Raw genomic sequence first — 15,399 nt, 5'->3', positions numbered from 1 at the left:
GAGCTCTCTTCAAGAGTCTGGGTGTAAAGCCCTGATCCAGAAATTAGAGATCTGGAGGGTGTCTTGGAATAGCTCTTGAAAGATCCAAATGTTCCTCAAACACACTGGTCTAGTACCCCTGCTGCTGCTGCTGCTGCTGCTGCTGCTGCTAAGTCGCGTCAGTCGTGTCTGACTCTGTGCGATCCCATAGACGGAAACCCACCAGGCTCCTCTGTCCCTGGGACTCTCCAGGCAAGAACACTGGAGTGGGTTGCCATTTCCCTCTCCAATGCATGCAGGTGAAAAGTGAAAGTGAAGTTGCTCAGTCGTGTCCGACTCTTAGCGACCTCACGGACTGCAGCCTACCAGACTCCTCCGTCCATGGGATTTCCCAGGCAAGAGTACTGGAGCGGGGGTGCCATTGCCTTCTCTGGGTCTAGTACCCCAGTGATAGAAATAACCACTTTTTAGCCTCATATACTAAGCACCTGCTTTGTGCTGGTTCTATCATAGTCTCTCGGTATAGAGCGGTGACCAGGACACATGAGCCCCCCACCTTTATAGGGGATGTGACTGCAAACAAGAATTAGAGAAAGAAAAAAAAGTCAGAGTGGGAATGCCATACAGAATGTAAGAGGAGGTATCAGAAGAGCAACTGGGATAGGGAGCTACTTTGGATAAAGTAGTTTAGTAAGGAGTTCCTTTTCCTCGATATTCTTCATTCTTCATTTTATCAGACATTGTATACTGTTTCCAATATGACTTGGGGGAGAGGAAATAGAATCCCATTGTGCTTTGATTTGCTTCCTCTACTTATTGGTAGGATTTATCATCTCTCTGTACTCACCTCTCTCTTTCCATATTATAACTGTATAATAATATATTATCTAGTAATTATATATGCTATATGTGTAATCTACATAATATATTTTTATATTAGTCTTTCAGATTTCCTCTTCTATTAATTCCTGTTTAAGGCTGTTTGTTTTTCTGTTGAGCTGTTTATCTTTTTTTCTTATAATTTTTTTAAAAAACTTTAGGGTATTAACCCTTTATTTGTGGGGATGTATGTGTGCAGTTGCTCAGTCATGTCCGACACTTTGCAATCCTCTGGACTGTAGCCCGCCAGGCTCCTCTGTCCATGGGATTCTCCAGGCAAGAATACTGGAGTGGGTTGCCATGCCCATCTCCAGGGGATCTTCCCAACCCAGGAATCAAACCCCCCACATCTCCTGTGTCTCCTGCATTGCAGGCGGATTCTTTATCCACTAAGCCATTGGGGAAACCGTTATTCATGATAAGCATTGCAAATACTCTCTCCCAGCCTATGATTTGCCTTTTAACTTTGTGTCTTTTGTTTAAAAGAAGATTTTAATTTTCAGGTGGTAAATAATATACTTTACATAAGATTTGGTTGTCCGCTGCCCTTTTCAGTGGGCAAACTGAGAGTCATGGATATTGAGTTTACACCTTCATCTCATCGTTGGCTATGTCTTATCCACATTTATTAGTGTCTCTGAGCCTCAGCTTCCTCTTCTGAAAAATGAGGACAATTCCTACCTCACAGATTTTTAGTGAAAATTAAATGAAAGGATACTAGCATAGTGGCCCCCTAACACCTCACTTTAATTGTAAGTATTTTGAAGTCCTTATAGTAGGCAAAATACGATGTGCAGTGTCAGTACTTAGATTTAGTTTATCATGTTGGTTGAGTTCGTCTTTTAAATGAATATAAAGTGCCAAGTATAGTAATATGCACTTAATTATTAGACTAAAATGTGGAAGACAGAACCAGAAAAAGAGAGCAATCATTAGCTCCTTAACCCACAATTACTCCAGTGGACTCCCCTAAACTAAAGAAGTAGCAGAGTTATAGTAAGTGGCAGTATTAAATAGGTGATTTGTAAGCATCCTTTTAAGTGAAAATTGTATTCCAAAAGTTTGGAAACACATTTCATACTGTCAACACTAACAGAGGCCAAAATTATTTAACAGAAATATTGTAAATGATATTTATAATTGGTTTTGAGGGTAAAAAATCACAAACTGATGGGAACAAGTAAGCCCTAGCAATTTTACAATAAATGAGTTACATGAGGAATAAGTTTATAATTAAAATGGTAACAAAAAGTTAATATTTACTTCCAGCTTTTACTTAAGATTTTTTCAGCACTGGAAATATTGACAGCTAAGCATATTATATATGCTCTAAATTTCAAGAATAATAAAAGGAATATTAAAATGTCAATGAATATTGTGCTTCATACTACCCAGTCACATGGGCCTACATGTGTTTGGTGTTCAGGAGCCAGCAACACACCAATACAAGGTTGAACAGAGACAACTTAAATTACAGAACTATTTTCACAGGCCAGGCATTTTCACCTACACACTCTCCTTTAGTCTTTATGAGTTAAGGACTACTAACTTTTTACAGAGGAGGAAACTAAATTCCAGACAGGGTATGTCACTTGTCCACATTCAGTAAGTAAGGGGAGCAGAATTTAAACTTCTGACATCAGGTGTAAAATTATGAGCCCATCTTATAGGTGAGGATGCATGATAATAAAAAGTTTCCATGACATTTGCAAATCCATGTAAATAAGTCCCCTAGGATCTCAGGTGTTACTTGGCTTCTCCATATTCTACCCCTAAAATTGCTGAATGAAGAGGCCTCCTTTCATATGTAACCAAATCATTCTGCACTCAATGGGTATGTGTTTTTGCTAATTAGGATTTTTAATTGATTTGTTATGCTCTACTGTGGTGCTGTAGAAGACTCTTGAGAGTCCCTTGGACAGCAAGCAGATCAAACCAGTCAATCCTAAAGGAAATCAACTCTGAATATTCATTGGAAGGACTGTTGCTGAAGCTGAACCTCCAATAGTTTGCCCATCTTATGCGAAGAGCCAACTCATGGGAAAAGACCCTGATGCTGGGAAAGACTGAAGCCAAAAGGAGAGGGGGCAGCAAAGGATGAGATGGTTAGAGAGCATTACCAACTCAATGGATAGGAATTTGAGCAAACTCCAGGAGACAGTGAAGGACAGGGGAGCCTGGCATGCTACAGTCCATGGGGTCAAATAGTCAGACATGACTTAGCAACTGAACAGCAATAACAACAACTCAAAGTATAGGACCAATAAACTAAAAATACTTGTTGTCTTATTGTGTGCAATAACAAACACTACACAACATGAATACAGTCTCTGATTTGTGACCAGATTCTAAAAACATGCTTGAAGTCTTTCAACTTGCTCTGACCAAAAATAAGTAAGTGATTGCCATGAAGATACATTTTAAACATGAAGCTTGATTCACCTCACCAGAGGCCTTTGTTTCATTTACACTTATGGTTTTATTTATTCAAATAACTTGCCTTTTTTCCCCAGAAAAACAGACCTACAGATCATCACTCCATCACTGCTCTACACAAAGAATAAACAGTGTCAATGAGAATCACTGTACTTAACAAACTCCAGGACACGCTACAGCACTGTTTATAAGATGTAAATCGTGTCTTGTTTTATTTCACTGTTCTGCTAAATTCAGGCGTCTGCTTCATTTTAGATCTATGTCCCCTGAAAAGAGCCTCCCATGCTTTATTCACTACTGACAAACGTGCAGATTCAGCGCGGCATTGGGAACAGGGAGCGTGAGACATGACCTAGACGATGTCCATTTAGATACGGATGATTGAAGGGTTACCATAGTGTGGTGTCCACAAGTGCTACTCACCAAGCAGTTCCTGCTCTCTGACTTCTGAGCACACAACAGACCTCTGGCCCCCTGCATGGGTAGGGCCCAGCAACCAGCTCTAGTCATTGGAATGTGAGCACAAGTGCTAAGTCTGGCTTCTGGCAGGACAGTTAATAATGCCACACAAGAGCCTCCAAAGCAGTTATCCCTCTGCCGAGGTGACAGGCAATGTTCCAATCTGGGGTCTAGAGAGAGGATGAACACAGCACAGAGCAGCACCTCACCCCTGCCAACCCGCAGCCCAGATACGCAGCATAAGTAAGAAACAAACCTTTGTCAGTAAGAGCCCTGAGATTCGAGGGTTGTTTGTGATCTCAGCATAAACTGGCCTCTCCTGCCAGATACCCAAAAGAACGCCATGAAAAAGAACTTGGTGTCTCTAGTGATAAGTTAGCAGATTTGTATGATTTAGTATCTGGCACTAAATGTTATTATCTTGTCAGGGAAAGGTCCATTAGCCCATCGTTATTCGGACCCCAATCATCGTGTTCCAAACTCTGAATTAAACAGAGCAAGCAAAATTGAAGAGGGAAAGCTACAGTTGTAACCTTCCAAACTGCCAGCTCTAATTTATTGACCTGCCAGGGTTCTTGGTTGTAAACAATAGAAACCACTCTGGCTAGTTAAGTAGAAAGAGAATTGACTAAAGATTTATTAGCTTACAGAATCTCAAGGGCAGGAGGAATACCAGCAAGGGCACCAGTGCAGCCTGCACTGCCCCACCCCGGGGCACAGACATCACTGTTCATCCCACCACCCTCGGCACTGGATGCCTCCACTAGAACCAGAGGCTCTGTGGTCCTTGAGCTGAAACTTGCTTCTTCAAGTCTCTAAAGTTCAATCCAAAGTCTCATGAAGGTATATGTGAATGGTGAAGCCTAGGTCACAAGAATGCTCCTTAGAGCCAAAGAAATTTATTCTTTACCTTTTTCTTAGAAAGGTGGAGAATTCCTCAAACACAGGAAGGGAATTCAAAGGTATGGCCTAGAAGAATGATAAATACCCACTGGTTGTGGTGGTTTAGTCGCTAAGTCATGTCCGACTCTTGCAACCCCATGGACTGTAGTCTGCCAGGTTCCTCCATTCCTGGGATTCTCTAGGCAAGAATACTGGAGTAGGTTGCCATGTTCTTCTCCAGGGAATCTTCCCAACCCAGGAATCAAACCCAGGTCTCCTGCATTGCAGGCAGATTCTTTACCGAATGAGCTATGAGGAAAGCCCAAATACCCATTATATATTTGATAACAGGCAATATCTGGAGAGGAGAAGGGAATGGCAACCCACTCCAGTATTCTTGCCTAGAGAATTCCATGGACAGAGGACCCTGGTGTGCTACAGTTCATGGGGTCACAAGAGTCAGACAAGACTTAGCAACTAAACCACCACCACAAATGGGTAACATGGATAACCAATGTCCTCAATACTCATTTTAGTCCATAATCAAGTTCTGAGAGCTGTTCTGGTTTCTGCAGGTCTTTCTTCAATTCTACCCAAGTGCCCTTCCAGTGAATCACTGTTTTCACTAGCTTCAGTTGGGTGCTCTCATTTGCAATCTGTATTAGAGTCTTGATACAGAAGTAATCATATGTTGAAGAATCCCAGACTAATTGCAAAGAGGACTGTAAATATTCAGATGCTTTGAAGAATTTTTCAGATCTTTTTTTTGTAAAGTAACTGTCTGACCTGACAGACAAAAGAATCAAATAAAGAACATGAAACTGTAACTTTGGTTTGAGAACCCTAGTGGGGATCATGAGCTGAATACTGATGTATTTATCTTCTCCACCGAAGTCCTGACAAATAATGTCTTACTTGAAAAGAAAAATATTGCATAGATATATATCTTGTGTATATATGCCAAACTGAATAAAAAAATCAGAAGTATGCACAAGTTACCAACTTATTGATGAGTGCTACTTGGAAATAAGTTCATCTCTAACAGTTCTAAATAGAGAAACTGTTAACCAACAAAGAAATACACAAAGGGAAAGGCACAGAGGCTAAGCTCTGAGATTATTATATATAAAAAAAGACCTATGCTCTATTTCCAGGCACTCAGAAAATTTCCTCTTTCTCTAAGAATGGCTCCCTGGACAGGGAGGGGGAGATGCAGTTTGGATACTGGGCTAGGTTTGTGGCCTGTGGCTAGTACTGGCTGACCCAGGGTGAGTATCTAATGGACCCAGCCCAGGAGTCGAGGGAGGGGAGTCTCAGTATGGTGGCACCGGGGGGAGAAGGCCAAGGAAAGCTGAGATTTCCAGAGTAACCTTATTCCTTCTCTCCTCAACATCATGATCATTTACCTCTTCCTGCAATTCAGAGATAAATTCTTAAGTTTTCTCAATAAATTTAATTCCTTTTTTTCTTTGCTTAAGCTAGGCCACAGTATTTTTTTTTAATAACCAGAAGAATATTGTATTAACTAAGTACACTCCCCTAAACCTGACTCTCCCCAGTAGCCAACTCCAGCCTTAGGCTACTGAACTCTCTTGACTAGAAATGACATGAAAGGATCCTTAGCTTCTGTGTATTCAGTATTTATGTACCAAGCTGCCACTGAGCTGAGCAGCATTAACCTGGTTTGTCACTTTTTAGGAAAAGTAATTGCAAATTTTGACACCTGGCTCAGGGGTTGAAACTTCAAATGCCTTTACAGATCAGACAGATAATATAAAGGCAGACAGTGCTGAACTGGACTCCACTGGACACTAAATGCTGCATCTGAAGATGTTTGTGTTTAGTTACTTGAAACACTGTGTGGCTCAAACAAAATTGTTCACAGGCCCAATTTACCTCCTTGAGTCGTAAACTAACAGGCCACTTTGCTATTAGTTTAAATTATATATGGTCATAGACTAGAAAGCTCATAAAAGTCAATTGTGTTTCAATCATTTGAGTAGGATAAAAATGCTTCTTGGACAGCAAATTTTCCCACCTTCTTTTAGTAGAAAATTCTACAGGTCATTAATACGATTGATGTGAGGTATCTAAAAGAACTCAATGGCTGCTTTTAACAGAAGCTTATCAACGCTGGTAGATAATATGCCGTAGCGTGAGTCTCATGGTAATGAAGCAGGCACCTGTTACTTCCTACGAATCACAGAATAAAGAACCAAACTACTTATAAGCACAAGGACTCCAAAGGTGTCATAACACAGATGGAAAAAAATCAAATGTCTACTGTTCTTAACAGTCTCCTGTTGAACTACACAGCTCTGATTCTCTTTACAGACCAAAAATGAAATCCAATTCGAAAAAAACTGATAAGGCTTCCTGTTTCTTGGAGAAAATGAACTGGACAAATTGCACACAGAAAACCTAAAATCTCCACCACCAATTGTTGCAAAACAGTGGGGCCTCCATTAGCAGTTCTTTTGCCCACAGAATGCTCTCAAAGGAGCTGTGAGGTTTGGAAGGAGTGCAGAAGCCTACTCTCCATCAAAGGTTTCATCAGAACCTGCTTTTTTTTTTTTTTTTTTTTTTTTGGCGAAACTAAGCAACTGCTATTTCACACCCACATATTGCTGGAATCCATTCAATTACCCTCAACGACTGTTTAAAATGAAAATGCTGTGCCTCCTGAGGACAATGTGAGAGGATTAATGAATGTTGCTCCTGAAGGACAGACGTGTAGGGAAACAGCAGAAACCTAAAGAAGCTGGAAACTACTGCTGGGCCTTATGTTACAAGCAATTCAAACCTACCTTCAAGTATTTTGTAAAGAATAATAATGTTTAAGGCAGTTGGATATACCAAGGGGCCTACTATGCCATTTTTCCTCATTCTTCTTGAAGACAAGCATGGAAAGAGAAAACTAAGAGGATGACAAGAAGTGATGAAGAAAAGACAGAATCTCGCCATATGGTTTTTCAGGAGAAGAGGAAACAGCATTTTTTCCCCTGACACACTGTTCCAAAGGATCTGTAACTAACAAACCAAGCCAGCACTTTGCTGGGTTCTGTAGCTCTGTGACTCAGAAGTCACTTTTCTATCCAACATATTAAATGTCAAGCAAAATATCTCCGATAAGAGAGAAGAAATTTCTTCAGGAAGCTTTGCTCCTGTATGAGTTCTGATGAAACAAAATTTATATTTTAAAGCAAGACAAGAAAAATTTAAATAAACTTTTTTCTCTGCCTGTCTGGACCTCCTCTCTCTGCACTGTGCACCCGCATTATTCATTAACCAGACCACCCCAATGGCAGAAATATCAGCTTAACCATAAAGGTCGATTTTTTTTTCTTCTGGAGCCAGCCACGTAATTTCTTAGACGGCAACCTTCCTTTCTCAATCCTGTAAAATGCCACAACGACCCACCACTCAGCTTATACACACAGACTTTTTGGTAATTTCATGTACAATGACAATCTAGTACTTCCCCAAAGCTAGCTTAAAGCTCAACATTCAGAAAACTAAGATCATGGAATCTGGTCCCATTACTTCATGGCAAATAGATGGGGAAACAGTGGCTGACTTTATTTTCTGGGGCTCCAAAGTCAATGCAGATGGTGACTGCAGCCATGAAATTAAAAGACACTTACTCCTTGGAAGGAAAATTATGACCAACCTAGACAGCATATTAAAAAGCAGAGACATTACTTTGCCAACAAAGGTCCATCTAGTCAAGGCTATGGTTTTTCCAGTAATCATGTATGGATGTGAGAGTTGGACTGTGAAGAAAGATGAGCACCGAAGAATTGATGCTTTTGAACTGTGGTGTTGGAGAAGACTCTTGAGAGTCTCCTGGACTGCAAGGAGATCCAACCAGTCCATTCTAAAGGAGATCAGTCCTGGGTGTTCATTGAAAGGACTGATGCTAAAGCTGAAAGTCCAATACTTTGGCCACCTGATATGAAGACCTGACTCATTTGAAAAGACCCTGATGCTGGGGAAGATTGAAGACAGGAGGAGAAGGGGATGACAGAGGATGAGATGGTTGGATGGCATCACCGACTCAATGGACAGGAGTTTGGGTAAACTCTGGGAGTTGGTGATGGACAGGGAGGCCTGGCGTGCTGTGGTTCATGGGGTTGCAAAGAGTCGGACATGACTGAGAGACTAAACTGAACTGAACTGAAAGGAGAGCAACTGCTACAGAGCAGACCGGGTCAGGTGACCTGGAGAGATACTGGGCCTCACTTAATGGAAATTCTTACCTTAAGTACTCACTTAGGACTTTATTAATGTTACTAGCTATATTACTTGTATTCTACCTATTTCACAAGAGTATTATTTCTTGCACTACCAAATGTGTGATGGAGCCTCCAAAAAAATTAATGATGATTAGGCAAGCTTAAACAATTGACCAAATATATTGTCCTATAAGATCAAAGAGTATAACAGTGTAACTTTAGATATAAGAAGATGCAACAAGAGACATCCTAGACCATAACTGACTAGTAAAACAGATGGTCCAGAGGCCTTTGACTATTGTTAACAGGGCCAAGTGCAGTAACAGGGCACTGAGCAGCCTATCAATGAAATCCCTGACCTGGGAATGAGCATTCCTAGTGCCTCGGGACAAGTTGGCCATGAAATGCCTCTCAAACCTTGGTCAAGATTAAGACCAAAAGGAAGGGGATTGTAAAACAGAGACTGTTGCCTACTACCCAGTTCTATAAGAATCAAGTCATTAGCCACTACATTCCCTGACCTACAATACCCTGGAATTCAGGACAAAATAAGAACGAGGCATTCTGTGCTCTAAGAAAAGATAGGCCTTCAGATTTTTTCAGGAGAAAATTCATGAACCCATACTTAGAAAAGCGCTAAAACCTTTAAAGATATCTGTTACTTATGAATCACAGTAACTCTTCATCAAGCTGTGTGCTTGATTGCACTACCCTTTCTAGAGAATTGCTTATACTGGCCTCCCCCTTTAAGTCTTTGGAGCAGTTCTCAGAGTTCTCTGAGAGATTGTCTCCGGGGTTATAATACTCAGTTTGGTTCAAGTAAAATTTTACATTTCTCTCTCAGATTGACTACTGATTAATTTTTTTTTGTCAACAGTACTTCTTCTGGGCATATGAGCCATATATTTTACGTAGATTGCCAACTTGTAAAAGAAACATCTACCCAAGATTGTAGAAAAAAGTATAATCAAGGAGACCATCATTAGTCCTCTATTTATGTCCCCCAGAACTTTAGCCATGTAATCATAGCAAATGTCTAAGAAAGAAAAACCAGAAAGAAACACAAAAAGCAGTGAGAAAGTAAAAGAATAAAAAAGAATTACAGTGATATTTGTATGCTTAAAGTTTCTGTAATATACAAAAATGTATGGATTCTAGGGGAGTCCTAATCCCACAGGGCAGTGTTTATCCACCATGTATCATCTGCCCTCATTTCATAATGCTGTAAGATTAGAACCTCTGATGTGAAAGAGGATTTAATATTCAGAGCTATTTCTTATATAGCTTGGTGAAAGAAGAAGATAAGAAAAGAGGAAAAGAATTACTTGGGGACTACACATCATTTCTCTTTTTTATAACAGATTATTTGCTTTAAGAGAAGCATAAGCTATGATTAAAGTGGCAATATAATTGCTGAATTTTTGTGCCTCTAACACCTGCAAAGGAAGCACATTGACAAGAACCACTTGGCAACCCAATTATTTCATGCAGGTTTTCATCCACCCAGAAAGCCATCCTCAAAATAGAATGGAACTTTTTCTCCTTCACCAATTTGGTAGGTGGCTATGGCAAAGTATCCAAGAACCTAAATAATATTGTTTATCATTATCCTCAACAAAGAAAATTTAAATAAAATAGGATCCAAGGGATTTAACACATTACTTCCAAACTTATTACATTAATTAACTGTGCATTTAGTTTATATTTCACCTTGTCTCGATGGGAGGCTAAAAAGGAACAAGACTTATCCCTGGAGACATAGGGGACATTGCACTCTGTTCCCTAAACAGGGAGAACAGACTAGATAGCTGCTTTTTCTAGTTTGGAGGAACATTTTAATTTGACTGTGAAATAATGGAAAAATGAAACAAATTCAAGATTCCCACTATCTAGGAATTTGGGAAAGTCAGACTGTATACCCTGAAAATAAGAGAATAACTAACTAGCTAGGGGGAAGAAAATCCAGGGAAATTTTTTTCTTTAAGAGGCTAAAACCTGAAACAATACTTAAAAAATAGTTATTTTAATTGCCATGTTCACTCAATTATTTCTTATATATTTTTAACCAAAGACATTTACAGTTACAAATAATAGGTTGAAATAATAAGACTCTTATCTTTTACTTATTGGTGTCTTGAGAATAAACATTTACTAAGGGTCACTGGGAAATGTGATCCTTTCCATCATGAACAACTGTGCAGACAAAACATTCAATCTAAAACAGATTATTAGGTCATAACACGTACAAGACAACTCACAAATCAGAACACATTTCTGTTGTCTCCCAAACTGGTGAAAGATTAGCAAGGAAGTAGGAATGATGAAAAAAGGTTTCTGGGCCACAATCCTTGACCTGAATGTTCAATGATGGAAAGGGCATGAATCATAGGATAGGGGTAAAAGAATCAGCATAAACCAAAGGAGTGGAAAGAAGGTATAAGAAATGATATTTAGGAAACAGCTGAGGCTAAAGACTCGGGACAGATTAGTGAAAATTAAAGCGACCATTATTGAATGGTTACAACATGCAAGGTTCTACGCAAATATTTCCTTTTTAAATTTTACTTTTATTTTTTTGTTTGTTTGTTTTTTCACAATAGAAGCATGACATATTTTTTTATTTGTAAGTTGCACACTAAACATGCTCTATATCAGTAAAATTTACAATAAACATATATAAGTGTGTCAGTGTGTACATGCACACGTATTTTTTCTGGAGAACTAGTTGTCCCAGACATGACAATCAAAAGTGTCTCTGGACACAGCCAAATGTCCCCAAGGGAACAAAATCAACCCTTGTTGAGAGTCGCTGTCCTAGGCAGGCCGTGCGTCCCCCGAGGGCCACTGGAGGCACCCATGTCCTGCAGACCACCTTGTGCAGGGCCTCCGCCTGGCAGGATTTCCCAGTGTTTAGGGAGCGACTCCCAGGGGCCTAGCCTTCCCTGGTGGCTCAGCTGGTAAAGAATCCACCTGCAATGTGGAAGACCTGGGTTCGATCCGTGGGTTGGGAAGATCCCCTGGAGAAGGGAATGGCTACCCACTAAAGCATTCTGGCCTAGAGAATTCCACAGACTGTATAGTCCACGGGGTCGCAAAGAGTCAGACACAACTGAGCAACTTTCACTTTCCCAGGAGCCTGCCCACTGGGGGTCCCATGCTCCATCAGGCCCCTCTTCCCCAGAGCAGTACAGAGAAAGGGAGTCTAAGTACAGAAGGTCACATGGGGGCTCATTCATGGGCTCTGCAGTCAGCTGGACCCAAGTTCAAATCCCACCTCTGACATCTGCAGGCCGGTTGACCTCAGGCAAGTCACATACCCTCTCATGGCTCAGTGGCCCTGTCTGCAAAATGGGCACAGTCCTCACGTCCACCCTCTGGGGAGATTAAGTGAGATGGTGCACACCAAAGGCCTCACCCGGGTTCCGCTCTGGTACAGGAAGGGCTCCCAGAATATCAGCTGTTTTCTCAAAACACGGCAACCAGAAACCTGTCCCCACCCCCCAACACAACAGCTCCACGGCCTTACCTGTGAGATGTAGCCGGGGGGGTATGTGGCCGTCCTCCTGGGACTTGGGTGCACCCTGAGGAGCCTCCCCTTGGAGACGCCATGCCTCCAGCTGGGCACGAAAGGACTGGACCTCCTTCTCCACTGAGTCCCAGGGCTCAGACTTGCATCTCTGTCTTTGCTAGCAACCCTCACTGCCCAGATGCTCTCCTGCAGTCTCACAGCTTTAAAAGAGCCACTTGTACACGGAGGATTCCCACATCTCTATCTTCAGCCTGGACATCTCCTTCAGACTCCTATGTCCAACTGCCTATGCGACATTTCCAAAAGGATGTCCAAAGGATAACGCAAACTCAAGCATGTTTAAAACAAAACTGATTTCCATCCACTCCCCTGAAAACATAAAACTAAACAACAAAAACTACGCCTTTCTCATCTTCCTGCAAAATATATCCAATGTTGGACCACTTCTCACACCTCCACTTAAACCACTCTGTCTAAGTCACCAGTCTCCAGCAGGAATCACTACAGCAGTCTCCTAAAGGAAGCAGATGTGAACTTGCCCTCCAGAGGCCCTCTGAGGCTATGCGTTCCAAACCTTTCCATTTGAGACTCCAGTTATCGATTCTGTTGTCTGAAGTGGAGGCTAAGATTTAAGAATGATTCTTCAACAGGTAAAAGAGAAACAGTGGAGGCTGAGAGCAGATGTGAAAAGGCAAGTGCAAGGCTGCGTTAGGGGTGCCCAGGATGGAACGGTTGAGAACGTCCAGAGGGACAAAAGGACCTGAACTCCTAAGCAATATCAAGTCCTGAGTCAAATGTCCCCTCCAGGTTAGCCTTTCTTGACTCCTCAAGCAGAGTTCAGACCTTCATTACACGTTTGTCACATTATTGGAGGTCTGTGCTCTGCGCCTCCCCCACTAGACCCTGAGCTCATGTTGTGCCCCCAGCCCCTGAGGCAGCATGGTCATCAGGATTGTCCTGGTAAGCCCTCGGCAAAAGGGTGTTCAAAAGCCTTTGGCAAAACATGGTATCATGGGAAGTGCATTAGAAGAATGAAGTGACTACATTCTTCTAGAAGAGCAAATTAAGACTTAACATAGGAAATGAGGTTTCAGATATAGATGTCTGAATTAACCCAGGAAGATAACACTGCGGGATTAGACAGGCACAGCAGTGGTGTGGAAAGACAGAGGTCAAGGCTTGAAGAGGAAGTGAGAGACAGGAAAACAGTAGAAGAAATTGGCAGACGTGCCACTGAAAAGTAGGTTAGAAGTTAAAGAAAGCAGCAGAGTCCAAGGAAGAGTTTTTCTCTCTCCCCAATAGGTGGGGGATGTTTAAAAGAAAAGAGGAAAAGCAGGGCAACAGAAAGAAGTTGCCCCCAAAGGATGTGGTTAGGGTTGATGGGTATAAAGACCAGGCAAGCTCAGACCTTCAGTTCTTAATCTTTTCATTCCCAAGTACCAAGTAAATTACTGAGCTCCAAGAGGTGGATAGGAGGCCAGAGGCTTAAAACTCAGAGGTCAAAATTGAGTAAAATAACTACTCAATGTGTAAGCCAAGAAGTTAATGAGGTAGGGAGACCAACACTGTTTGTGTTGTAAGACAAATCTGGGTTATTACTTCAGTCCTCCAGGTCCAGTTAATTTTCCATTAAGTGGTGCTGGGGGCTGGACTTCTCACCCTCCGCTCACCACCCTGGCGACGACATCTGCGGTGGAATTCAAGGAAAATTCGACTGAGTGGATCTTCATCACTGCCATGAAGATAGAGTGGAAAAGCAATTCACAGAGGCTGCCCACTCAGCTTTGTGCAGGCCTCACGGAGAAAACCGGGGGAGCACAAAATACAAACAAAACCAGAACTCCTTTCTTTCCCTTGCCTTGTCCACTGCTCACGCCCTTCCCCCTCCTCCCCCCAAAAAAGTAAGCTCCCTGAGAGCAGGGCTTGGTGCTTTGCTGCTGGATGCCCGCGTAACGGTGGGCCTGGCACACAGTGAATGCTCAGCAAATACTGGTTGATTATTGAATGAACCCAGCTCCCACTTCATCGTATCTGGGCATTGAAGGATGCCACCAGTGGTGCTGCTTAAGAGAGCGCAGAGGTGAGAGAGGAAGCAGAAGATTTTTTCTTTTTCTTTTTCTTTTTTTTTTTTTTGAAGGTCGCAGTTTGGGCAGTCCGCGGAGGCCTGGGGTTGAGGGCTCTGGAGCGAGTCCGGGAGGGGGATCCCGGTCTAAAGACCAAGACTGCATCTTTTGCAACTGACCTTCAGGCGGGGACGCCCGCGCAGGGCGCAGCAGCCAGGCTCCGGCGTCCCACTCCTGCCGCCCCGCGCCGGCGCTCGGCGCCCGCTGCGCACGTAGGTCACCTGCCTCCGGCTGGCGCCGCGCAGCTGGCCGGGCGCGGGCTGCAGGTGCGACCCGGGCGGTCGGGGGGCCTGGCCTGGCGGGGAGCTGAGGGCTGGGGGCTGGGGCCCGGCGCGCTGCAGCTCCGCGCAGAGCCGCAGGCCGAGCAGCAGAGCGGCGGCCAGCAGACAGCGGCGCAGGGCACAGCAGCCCCTCCCGGGCAGCCTCTCCCGCGCCATGGCGGGCTGGGCCCGGCCCGGGGCTCCGCTCCGCCGCCCGCCCGCGCCCTCCCGCAGCAGGGATGTGGCCCCGCGGGCCAGAGCTGCCAACTGTGGGAACTCCCCCGCGGGCCGGGGCGCGGGCTCGGACCCGCCTCTCTTCCTCTGTTCAAGGAAGCCTTGGCGTAACCTTATCCAGCCCGGCTGGCAAGGGCGCGCGGAACCGCGGGACGCAGGCTGCTCAGCTGAGCCAGACTCCGGGCCCAGCCCCACCTCGAGGGTCCCCGAGGAGGGGCGCCCTCCAGCCCAGGCTCCGGAGCCTGAAAACTACATGGCCAGAAAAAGCACAGTTCTAACGGGATCCTGGGCCATAACTTCATTTTCTAGTACTAGCGTTGTTGAAGAAACGCAGGAGGAGGATAGGTGAGCTGCCAGGTTTTGCTGCAAGGAACAAATTCCGA

The 15,399-nt window shown here is 43.4% G+C and overlaps 1 protein-coding gene across 2 annotated transcripts in view; it reads right to left on the bottom strand.

Annotated features, from left to right (window-relative positions):
* Nucleotides 1-15,154, bottom strand: part of METTL24 (methyltransferase like 24) — a 123,524-nt gene extending 108,370 nt beyond the window's left edge. For both annotated transcript variants that reach the window (XM_069598133.1, XM_069598134.1), the window contains exon 1: nt 14,642-15,154. In XM_069598133.1, the coding sequence (XP_069454234.1) occupies nt 14,642-14,959 (318 nt within the window). In that variant the 5' untranslated portion in view covers nt 14,960-15,154. The remainder of the gene's footprint in view (nt 1-14,641) is intronic.
* Nucleotides 15,155-15,399: the final 245 nt, after the last annotated feature.

This window comes from Ovis canadensis, chromosome 8 (genome assembly GCF_042477335.2).
Source record: "Ovis canadensis isolate MfBH-ARS-UI-01 breed Bighorn chromosome 8, ARS-UI_OviCan_v2, whole genome shotgun sequence".
Classification (NCBI taxonomy): Eukaryota; Metazoa; Chordata; class Mammalia; order Artiodactyla; family Bovidae; genus Ovis; species Ovis canadensis.
This window is presented reverse-complemented; position numbering and strand designations above follow the sequence as displayed.